An 11,771-nucleotide genomic window follows, 5' to 3' on the forward strand; every position below is an offset into this window, starting at 1 on the left:
TTAGATTCGCATGAAGTGTAAGTTTTTTGTGATCATAAATTATACTGTTATAATTTTTCAAATGTTAGGAGGGGCTGAACTGCAGGGATATAATGCCCTTTATCTCTTTACTGTGCATGCTTTCTCCCCTGTCATTTCAGCCAATCACAGATTGTGCTATTTGTAAGAGTTCCGTTCAACCTATTGTCCAGTGAGGTTGGGCTGTGTGTAGATGACAGTATATGTAAAATATGGTGACTAAGGACAAGGTCAAGTTTGGTTATACAATAGTCCCCCACAACAGTTCAGGGGATACATTTTAATGTTCATCTAATGTATTTCAAAAAGTAATTATAAATATATATATATTTATAAATTTTTGAAATACATTAGCATTTGCATTTTTAAAGCTGTTATAGAAAGTTCTAACATTCCATTCAACAAATACTTAAGGGAGGGGGACATTTTGAGGAGAAGATGCAGAAAGGCACTCATCTTTTCCCAGCAATCTTCTTCTAAAAGCCTTCACAACTACCACCAGTTTGCAGCTCCATGTATCTGTTTACCAACTGAAAAGCCATATTGTCTCTTTTTGAAAACCAGTTTGGTTTGAGGCTACCACTCATTCTTAATACTTGACTACAATTGAACGCAAAGTGATAGATTTTATATTATAGAGCTCTGAATTGTGGAAATTGAAAAGCAAATCATAAAAGAGGTGTTGGACAAATTTCTTACCGTGAATGCTATCTAAGGATTCCTTTCTGACCTATCTTCATTCCATATCTTAAAGAGATAGGAAGAGATGTTCCAATTGGTTCTTATTTATCTTTGTGATTTTCCTGAATTGGCTTTTTAAAATTGGTGACCATAGGATAAAATATTACCATTTAAAGTGGCTGTTTCTACCTCTTATTCCCTTTAGTGTTTTAGTATTCTGTTACCTATCTGCTCCTTACGTTAATGGGTTTGTTAAAGAAAATATCAACTGCTATTGGGAAAGTGGACAAAACTGGAGAAAGCACAAAGAAATTTGAGTTTGGCTTGCTGGGAACTACCATACAATTCTTGTGTGCTAGTTTTGGGCTAGGCGATAACATTCCTGTTCTGTAATATGCTTCTTTCCCACTCTATGTATTTGGTATTTTTATGCTTTGTGGGAAGAAATAGGGGTTCATTTTTGTAAACTGTACTTTTTGCCACTAACTAGGCCACAGATGCAGATGAAGTTGCAGTATTGTCTCAGGAGCCACTAAATGCAGCCTGTCCCCCTGGATTCCATCCCTGGGTACACAATTTTACAATTTTTTCCATGTTCCATTCAAGAAATGACAGCCTGCCTTTCTCTTGGGGTTGCTTAAGCTTGCTTTTGTGTCATATCTTAGCGGTGGTCCAAGTGCTACTTTGGAGGAAGCCAAATTTGATTCAGAAATTTCTATTCATTACTGTGCTAATGACTTTTTGAGCAACTTTTAACATCACAATCATTTCAAGGCTCCTAAGGTACTCTAACCTTATAAAACTGCACATCAGTTTCCTTCTAGCCATATGAAAGCAGAGAGCTTTATATTCTGGTGTCTTCTTAAACAAATTAACTTTCCTCTAGGCTGTGACAAATTGTTGTTCTTTCAGATGGAACTCTCCTTGTATGTGCAATGTCTTGCAACTTCATTGTGCCATTCATATGTTCTAAATATCTTTGTGATTCAGTGGTGTCTTCATTCTGGAAGCAGCAGTCTAAAAAACATTAGCCCAACATCTTAACTGTACAGATAAAATTAACATTTTTTTCTTCTTTAGGTCACAGAGGAAGCATATGTACCTGACGGTGGTATGAATGGTGTAGGCTTTAAGCCCTTTGATGTGGTCATTCCTTTTGCAGTTAGAAAAGGGGAAATTACTGGTAAATAGTTTACTGCATTCAAATCATAGTTCACCCAGCTTGCTAGCATCATTCAAAATTCTTTGCTCTGTGAGAGAGTCTTCATGTATCTGAAGTGTAGACCTAATTTCATAAAATTTTCAGTCTGATTTGCTTACTATATAATCCAAAAGGGGATGATGGAGAATGAATCCTATTAAAATAGCTGTTTTTAGTTTTGAACAGTGCAGCATTCATACTTAGTTGCTTTCATTGGTACAGGGCATTTTTCTATCCTTGTGATAAAATGTTGCTATCCAGAATTCCTGGATGGTATAACTCTTGGAAGGCTCCAGGTTGGGGAATTATAGTCCAGACCATCAACACCAGATTAAATTCTTTAAGTCTATCAGGTTTGGGAATATCGTACACATTCAAAGTATAATTTTCAAATTGTGAGGCAATTATAATAGATCCTCTCCCCTCTAATATTTTTTAAAACTCTTAAACACTTTAAGAGGCTGATTTTAAGTTATTACTAGTTATACTCTAGTATATGATATGAAAATAATACATCTCCAAGGTCTCTGATAGCATCAAGGTAGAAATGGGAGCCAGGAATAGTCCAATTGTCTCCTTCCTTAGATAATTTACAAAATAGCCCCTTGATATTGTACAGGCTTGGGTATGAAAATGCTTGGATGACTTTTTTCTTTAAATATAATGTAACCTTATTGTTTTTAGGGGAAGTCTACATGCCTTCAGGAAAGACTGCAACACCAGAAATTGTGGATAATAAGGATGGCACAGTTACAGTTAGATACGCTCCTGTTGAGGTTGGGTTACATGAAATGCATATCAAATACATGGGTAACCATATTCCAGGTAAGTACCAATTAATTCTAATTAACATCATATTGCATTGCAAAAAAAACCTGGGTGAATGGGAATTATAATTATACATAATACTCTAGATCAGTGTTTCTCAACCTTGACAATTTTAAGGCATGTGGACTTCAACTCCCAGAATTCCACAGCCAGCAATGCTGGCTGTGGAATTCTGGGAGTTGAGGTCCACATGCCTTAAAATTGTCAAGGTTGAGAAACACTGTAATTTAGATGTTGATAACTTCAGCCTTGTAAATGGCTGCAGTCTGGAGTTGCACTATGCATCATAAAATGAGAAACATTGGGTTAAAGAATCAAGAATTCTTACTGAGCGTGTGCCAGATTTAAAAAAGCTTTGGCTTTGTGAAGTGAAATTTGTTGCTATTTCCCTATGGTCAATTGAAACATATAATTTTGGGGGGAATAAAGATTAAGAGCTGTACAAAAAGCTTGTGTAAAATATTAGGCCTTCTTTCCTTAAATTACAGTTTGCTCTCTTTTGCACACTATAAATAGCAGAAATTGATTTTCAAGTAAATTATTATGAATCACCATAGATTTGACTGCTTGTAACATGTTGCTGGTTTGCGTAAATTATTTAAAAATACACATTGTATGAAAATCCTTGGTTCTGCTCCCTTAATATTGTACACAGGAGAAAAATTTAGTAGCTGGAATATATTTAGAATAGAATAGAGCTGGAAGGGACCTTGGAGGTCTTCTAGTCCAGCCCCCTGCTCGAGCACGAGAACCTATACCATTTCAGACAAGTGACTGTCTAGTGACATATAACAATGTATCTTCATACAGTCTGTTCTGAACTGGAGTGCTTCAGTTGCTTTAGGGCATATTTGATGGTTTCTATCATTCTAGTTATTTTACCACTTTCTAATGTGTGGTGAGAAGAGTATTTAAGTTTCTCATCCTGATACTTTCATGGGGTATGGACACATGGTGACTGTATGTTGGCTTATGCAAGTAAATGTCCAAAGTGTAGGCAGAGATAATGTTAAAAAAAAATATTCTAGGCACATCCCGTTAAGATGGAGTTGATTAATTTAAAATGGACAGGTTTAAGCTTAGCTATGTTAGCCTTAAAGCCGGTGAGTAAAGCTAGGGATAGAAGCACCATTAAAGCTCAGCCACAAAAAAACAGCCTTCATAGGGCTTCCACAATTTTAATGGTTTGGCTTTTTCTTGCATACGGCAACAGATATGACCCTGTAAGTAATAAAATCAGGACCTGTAGTTTGTTTGTTTGTTGATAGAAAACAACAGGACAAGAGGCTTATAGAAATACATGTCTATCATTGGCCAGTGAAGGCAAACAAGTGATGTTATATTTTATTTTTGTTTATTTTTATCCCAGCTTTTATTATTTTTATAAATAACTCAAGGCTGTAAACATACTTAATACTCTTTCTTCTTTCTATTTTCCCCACAACAACAACCCTGTGAGGTGAATTGGGCTGAGGGATCGAGAGTGAGTTTCTGGCCCTGAGCCCTTGTTAAGTGAAGAGCATTTATAATCCCTTTTGGAGAGGCAAAATAAGTAAAATCATTAAAATCTGTGAGACTGTGTGTACTGATGATAGACTTTTATCCTCTGCAGAGAGCCCTTTACAGTTCTATGTGAACTATCCAAATAGTGGAAGTGTGACTGCTTATGGACCGGGTCTTGTCTATGGTGTAACAAACAAGCCAGCAACCTTCACCATAGTCACAGAGGATGCTGGGGAAGGTAAGAATTAGCTTTTTAGTCACAGTACACCAAAGATGAAGCAAATTCCATTTGAGTGTGTTCTTTAATTTCCAAGTAAGCATTCATATGGGCTTCAATTGCTGACTTAGAGTTATAAAGATATTTTAACAGTGAACATGGGCATCATTCCTCATTTCAGTATCTTATGCCACAACTAGCAGGCATGCATTATGATAGTCTTATTTGCTTAAGCATAATATTTCTACAAGGGGTTTTGCTACTTTGCAGATATTACAATATTTTAAACTTAACTAAATATACTTGTCCTCATATTTAAAGGTTAGCTTGAGAGTTTCTCATAGTCACTGAGTGAGCTTTGTGACTAAGTTTGGAACCTGTTGTTCAAACACAACACTGAAGAGGTAACAGTGATAATCTAGGGGAAATTATGCATGCTATTTTACAAAGTTAATATTGGATGTTTGTAGAACATCGAGTTCATCTTTCCGCTTCAGTCAGCTTGGCAAAAATTAATTCCCATAATTAAATATGATGATGAATTGATTGTGGAGATGTTTTAAAAGAAAGCCCCAAACATCTGAAGGCCCCAAACATCTGAAACTGCAAGTTACTCTTCATAATTTCAGCCAAAGTATTGGAAATATACATAGGACAATACTAGTAATGCTTTTCACCCAATGTGACAGGTGGCTTGGACTTGGCAATTGAGGGTCCTTCAAAAGCTGAGATCAGCTGCATTGATAACAAGGATGGCACTTGCACAGTCACTTACCTGCCAACACTTCCAGGAAACTACAGCATATTAGTGAAGTACAATGACAAACATATCCCAGGGAGCCCATTTGTTGCCAGAATCACAGGTATGAGAATATAAGGACTAGGTTTCTGATTCATACAGTGTGCTAGATTTATAACTGCACAGTTTAGTTTTAACACTTTAACACTTAAAATATGTAACATTTTCATAAATTTCAACAGAGCTTGAGATACCAGCAAAATGTGGAAATGATTTTAGCCAAGGATTTACTATAAAAGCATTAGAAATTAATATAGAATATACCCACATTTTCAGTTTGACTGTTGTCTAATACAGTCCCATTTAGAGTTTCGATTTCTTCAACCATAAATCTCCATCTAGGAACAACTGAACATGAATAGTCTTGTTTATATATCTGCTGATCCTAATGGGATTCTTCTTTCCTAAGATGACAGTAGGAGGCGATCCCAAGTTAAACTTGGCTCAGCTGCTGACTTCTTGCTGGACATTAATGAGACTGATCTTAGCCTCTTGTCAGCCAGTATTAAAGCCCCATCTGGCAGAGATGAACCTTGTCTTCTGAAAAGACTGCCAAATAATCACATTGGTAAGTCCCTGATCTTCTAGGGAGGCTGTGTAATTGTTTTATGAAATTTTTGTCAGGACCACAGTTAAAAGCTGATAAATAGCTTAAATTTGCACCTCAAATTTGTGAGTACTAATGCTGTCTGTAATATCAGTCTCCCGCTGGGGGAGCGGGGGAGGGAAAAGCGGACAAGGCACTACTTCCTTTGTTTTGTGAGGTACAGAATTGAAACCTTGTTGCCATGCTTTATCTGGCAGGTATCTCATTCATCCCTCGAGAGGTGGGAGAACATTTGGTCAGCATAATGAAGAATGGAAGTCATGTGCCCAACAGTCCAGTGTCCATTATGGTAGTTCAGTCTGAGATCGGTGATGCAAGTAGAGCAAGGGTTTCTGGACGTGGCTTGGTTGAAGGTCGCACTTTTGAAATGTGTGACTTCATTGTCGATACCAGAGATGCAGGTCAGTAATACAAAGCCTCTTCATTTGCATGGACGTCTTATGGCTTAACCTAGGAAACTGCCTATTCCTATACATGTAGGAAACAGAAAGAAATACACTTGACAATTCAGTTGATTTGCCATTTGTTTGAAACAATTTTGCTCAACTCTGCAGTAAGAAATAACATGTGTGTTTCTATCACTGGACAGAATTAAAACTATGGTTTAACTCCTAATTTGAATTATAAATTAATTGTCAAGCTCAAAAAATATAGAATTTCCTGAGACTGTGTACAAAATAGAAAAGGGTTCAATGGTGTGCGGTTTTGATAACTTAATATATTATTGTATATAATTTATAGCATTGTGCAGTGCCACAAATCAAATATTTGGTGAGCTCTGTCCATGAGCATGGCCTGACGGAAGAAACTTGTAATATCTTGATTTTTAAAGGATAAAACGTCCAGGAAATATTTCACAACTATTCATCATTATAGGCACTCACTCTGTATCTTCTTTTCTAGGGTATGGTGGAATATCACTGGCAGTTGAAGGACCTAGCAAAGTGGATATCCAGACAGAAGATCTTGATGACGGAACATGCAGAGTGTCATACTTTCCAACTGTGCCTGGTGTTTACATAGTGTCAACTAAATTTGCTGATGAGCATATCCCAGGTAAGAATGAAGGGAAAGTTAGGTAAGTTAAGGCTAGTTGTTTTGGTAACTCACAGCATTACCCTATTATATACCTAACAATACTAGTAGAGTACAAGAATACTGAAAACACTGGAAGGAACAGCTTGATTATCTGGACTGTGAATTCTGTGCACTTTATAATCCTCTAGGTTATTTAAGCACTTTTCAGTGCTGAACTGTTTAGTGGGAAAGGATGGCTTTCTTTGCAGTCATTATCAAACATTTCTGCTTCATGTTTATGATGTAATTATACATTGTACATAGACTTGTAACTAGTATCTTTCTGAAAATCCTTACCTACCTAAATTTTGGTGTCTGCACTGTTGATAAGTGCAACTCAGTGTGATCTTGTATATATTTTAATTAAAGGCAGCCCATTTACTGTGAAAATAAGTGGAGAAGGCAGGGTCAAGGAAAGCATCACACGCACCAGGCGAGCTCCCTCTGTGGCCACTGTTGGAAGTTTGTGTGATCTTAACTTAAAAATTCCAGGTAAGCTTTGTCCTTTAACAAACATTTAAATAAATAGTGCCTAGAAAATGGTGATATTTAAATAAAGTGGACTATTAACATTCATTAGCTGATTCTGTTCTACTGTGTTTGTTTGAACAGAAACAACTGGAGTTCTCCCAACAGTCAGAAAAGAACTCACAATAGAGATTGTGGCTGACCCAAAGATATTCCATGAGCTCCCTTGGTTGAGAGTGGGCTTGAACCTGCGTCTCCCCAGATTCAAGTCCAACATCAAAAGCACCGACTGTGCTCCATTCATAATTAATATTCTGTTTTGCATTCCCCATTTGTTTTTTTGAGCAAAAGCATTAAGCGTTTGGCCTTTCAGATTTCATGCTTTGTATCTATTTTGGTACAGGTAGTCCTCGACTTACAATTGTACATTTAATGATGGTTCAAACTTATGACAGCCTTGGAAGCAATGTTTTATATCCTATAAAGCTCTTCTGGCCATTGCAAAATGTGCAAACCTCCATGGCCATCTGATTACAAGTCTGAGTGCTTGGCAACCTGTTCTCACTTAACGACTGGTTGCCAAACGGCCCTGAGGTCATGTGATTGCCATTTGCAGTCTTTTCTGCAAAGTCAGTGGGGGAAGCAAGTAAGGAAGATGGCAGGCTGCTGCTACTTGCTGAGGGGTTCCTTGTTTCTTGGGGCTGGCCTCTTCTGAAGATTCTGAGCTCTGTTCCCGCGCTCCACTGAAGGAATTCCCTTCCATGCATGGAGAGGAACTGAAATTCTTCAGCAGACATCTCTTTCAGCCAACCCTCAGAAATAACAGAGAGCCGAAATCCAAGCAGAGAGACTTTGCAGTAAAGTAAGGAGCACCGGGTGCCTCAGGCAGGTGGAGGAGGCCCACACAATCTGCGCACAAGACTCTCTTCACTCATGGGCTGAAAATCCTATTTGGATATCAGCAGGCAAGATTTTTAGTTCTTGAGTACAACCTCCCAGTGTTTCCTCCCCCCACCAAGGTACCCCACACTCCTTACTTTGTACTCCATCTACTTAACAACCTGCCAGATTGCTGGAGTGTCAGAGTTGTGGTCTTTGAGTGAAGCATTCATGAGGGCAGACTCATTTAATGACTGCTTTACTCAAGAACTGAGATTCTGATCCCAATTGTGGTCGTACATCAAGGACTACCTGTATCTACTTCCTTCCTTCCTCCTTACAAGTATGCTGATTGTAGTTATGGGAGAAGGGAATCACTCCGAATTACATGTATGCCTGGCAAAATATCTGTCTATATGGAATTTGACAGGCTGCAGTATTCCAGTGTCATTTGCTTTATTTTTTCCCCTAAGAAATTGATATAGGTGATATGTCATCCCAAGTAACCAGCCCATCCGGAAGGATTACTGATGCAGAAATAGTGGAGCATGACAAAAACACATACTGTGTCCGCTTTGTGCCACAAGAAATGGGTGTCCACACTGTGGCTGTGAAATACAGAGGGCAGCATGTGCCTGGCAGTCCATTCCAGTTTACAGTTGGGCCTCTTGGTGAAGGAGGAGCCAATAAAGTCAGAGCTAGCGGTCCAGGACTTGAAAGAGCAGAGGCTGGCATCCCAGGTAAGACCTTTACTACTTTATTCCAAGCGTCTCAATTCCTTTTACTGGCCTGAGCATCTTTTTTTGAGATGTACAGTATCTATGATTGTATTCTTAGAACAGGATGATTAATTGTTGGCTGGATATGAATCTTTTCACACAACTGCTTCTGCTGGAATATATTTTGGGATAACACCACTCTGTGGCAACCAATGCCAGTACTATAAGAAAGGGATTGGGGGGGAGTCACGTGTCTGCCTCTAATTGGTTTCTTTTGTTAACAGCTGAGTTTAACATATGGACAAGAGAAGCCGGAGCTGGTGGTCTCTCCATTTCAGTGGAAGGGCCAAGTAAGGCAGAAATTGCTTTTGAAGACCACAAAGATGGATCTTGTGGTGTGTCCTATACTGCTCAAGAGCCTGGTATGAGATTTAAGTGTGATGGAATAACATTATAACTTGGAAACAGGTTGTTTGCTTTTCTAGTTTATTTAATGAAGTTCTTGTGTCTTTCAGGTAACTATGAGGTGTCCATCAAATTTAATGATGAGCAAATTCCTGAAAGCCCGTACCTGGTTCCTGTGATAGCACCCTCCGATGATGCTCGTAGGCTTACTGTTATGAGCCTTCAGGTGAGACACAAGGAAATATCCCTGTAATTTACCACAAGCTGATTTCATCCTTGTTCTCAGTGCTCCTACCCTTCCTAGTGTTGCTTCTTTTGAGAAAATCTTTCTACCTGGAGAAAATAGAGTTTTTAGTTAAGAAACAGTGTTGAGCAGAACATAGCTTGATCTCCTTAGTGGATTAAGCTTTATACACATTGCTATTTACATTATTTTGCCAGAAGACATTTTAGTGTAGGGTACCATAAGTGGAGAGTAATACTTGGCAGCAAGCAAGAAGACTACATGAGTAAATCTACCATTACAGAGTAGTGTAAACTAATGATAAGTATGTTTTGAGAATGCAAATGGTTGAGCAAGTATGGCTCTAGAATGGTTATAAAGCAGTAATTCACACTAGCGGGTTCATGAATCCTAGAAATTCATGGTTCAAATAGTTACCCCACATCAGCCAGAGGAAGAGTGGATTCCAGCTGTCATACAGTCAATCAAATGGCCTGAGAGAGACCACTTAGACCACTGAGTCCACTGTCGTAAGTTTAAGATGAAAGAAACACAGAAGATTTTACATTAACGTTTGACCAGCTAGCATGAATAAATTATTGCTGCTCTTTGAAGTAACTATGTTAAGTGACACAATCTTGTATTTAGTTAAACTAGGTATTGCTCGAGTAAACTGCCTTGCAAATGTGTGCATTGATGCAGGTTTCTAGCTAAATCACACTAAAACTACTACAAGGATGTGAATTAGCTGCTATGGTATTGATGTTTTTCTTGTGTTTCATTTAAAGACTTCTGACAGAATGTGCATGTCAGCTGATTAAAACCCTAAAGAGGGAAATAAAACTAATGGGAAGGCAGGGGCAGTGAAACAAGAAATTGTCTCGTAGAGGAGTCTTTTGTATTTTGAACAGCTCTTGATTCACTTTTAATGCCTTATATGTAGGTTTGCTCAATAACCATTTATTTCTCTCTTGAGGGTAAAGCTGAAAATGAAATCTCAAGTAAGCTATGAACTGAGGGAAGAGCATTGCAATTTAAAACCATGGTGAAATATCTAGACTTTCCTAGAGTCTAAGGCAAAAGTGGGCCATGCAGAAGTATGTAGTGATAAGTGTTGCGCAACAGATACAGATTTACATATTCTTTTAGTTCCTTTTTCATAGTTCCAGGGATCCTCAAATACTGCATCTGTTCCCATGGTGGAAAGCATGATTTCCATGAAGAGAAAGCTGCAAGTATCATATTCAACCATTATCTCATGCTGCTACTGGCAATAGGTTAATTATATGTTAATTATATGTTAACAAATGTTAACATATAATATATAATTAACATGCTGACAGTATGTTAATTATATGTTAACAAATGTTAGAAATAATATATAGACAATATGTTTACAAAATTGAGACAATAAAAAAGCAAAGAAGGAAACAAAAAGACCAGAACATATCCCCAGCAGCCAAAACTCAGATAAGCAGAAAACAATATCCTAATCAAAGAGACCCAGGGGGAAAACCACACCCACACCAATACTGGTAGGGCAAGCTAATGTAAATAAACAAGGAGCAAACCCCACACTCAGTGGCATTGATGATGATACTTAGCTTGGTAATGAAATGTCTGCAAGCAAACAACCAAACTCAGCACCGAGGATTCTACAATATATTAATTGGCAAACGACACTATGGAAACTCAGATTTCCCACAGAAAACTAAATATTTCAGGAATTAAATTGCTGATTGCACCACTATTATGGAATAATTAGATGTCCGATACTAGTTTTTATGTCAGTATTCTAACTTCTAGACTTGCAGTGTCCATGTTCTGGCTTGTGTGTGTGGTTAAAATAATTTCGAATAACTCTGAACTATCCATTATTATCTTTCTGTGTGGTCCTGTATTTTCTCTCAAGATTAGAATTAGCCCCTAAACAGATCTTACGTGTTTATACTCAGAGGCACAGAGAGGACCTTACATGTTTCTGCCTAGTTATTTACTTCATGGAATAGTGAGTGACACTCCCTTAATTAAGTTACACAGGTAAGTAGTAGGCAGTCATGTCAGGAATATTCAAGTATTTTATGGAACACAGAGTTACGTTTAGAATAAGATTGATAAATTCTCTGATATTTTTGAAAGATTCAGT

The 11,771-nt window shown here is 37.8% G+C and overlaps 1 protein-coding gene across 3 annotated transcripts in view; it reads left to right on the plus strand.

The window, feature by feature from the left end:
- The window catches only part of FLNB (filamin B), an 84,769-nt gene that overhangs the window by 66,535 nt on the left and 6,463 nt on the right, over positions 1-11,771 (plus strand). For 2 of the 3 annotated variants that reach the window (XM_015816329.2, XM_015816330.2), the window contains 12 exons: positions 1,190-1,267; positions 1,780-1,882; positions 2,585-2,725; positions 4,341-4,469; positions 5,138-5,311; positions 5,657-5,815; positions 6,052-6,255; positions 6,758-6,910; positions 7,301-7,423; positions 8,752-9,018; positions 9,282-9,419; positions 9,513-9,628. In XM_015816329.2, the coding sequence (XP_015671815.1) occupies positions 1,190-1,267; positions 1,780-1,882; positions 2,585-2,725; positions 4,341-4,469; positions 5,138-5,311; positions 5,657-5,815; positions 6,052-6,255; positions 6,758-6,910; positions 7,301-7,423; positions 8,752-9,018; positions 9,282-9,419; positions 9,513-9,628 (1,785 nt within the window). The remainder of the gene's footprint in view (positions 1-1,189; positions 1,268-1,779; positions 1,883-2,584; positions 2,726-4,340; positions 4,470-5,137; positions 5,312-5,656; positions 5,816-6,051; positions 6,256-6,757; positions 6,911-7,300; positions 7,424-8,751; positions 9,019-9,281; positions 9,420-9,512; positions 9,629-11,771) is intronic. The other variant, XM_015816331.2, reaches the window with a different exon arrangement.

This window comes from Protobothrops mucrosquamatus, unplaced genomic scaffold (assembly GCF_001527695.2).
Source record: "Protobothrops mucrosquamatus isolate PMUCROS unplaced genomic scaffold, P.Mucros_1.0 scaffold428, whole genome shotgun sequence".
Lineage (NCBI taxonomy): Eukaryota > Metazoa > Chordata > Lepidosauria > Squamata > Viperidae > Protobothrops > Protobothrops mucrosquamatus.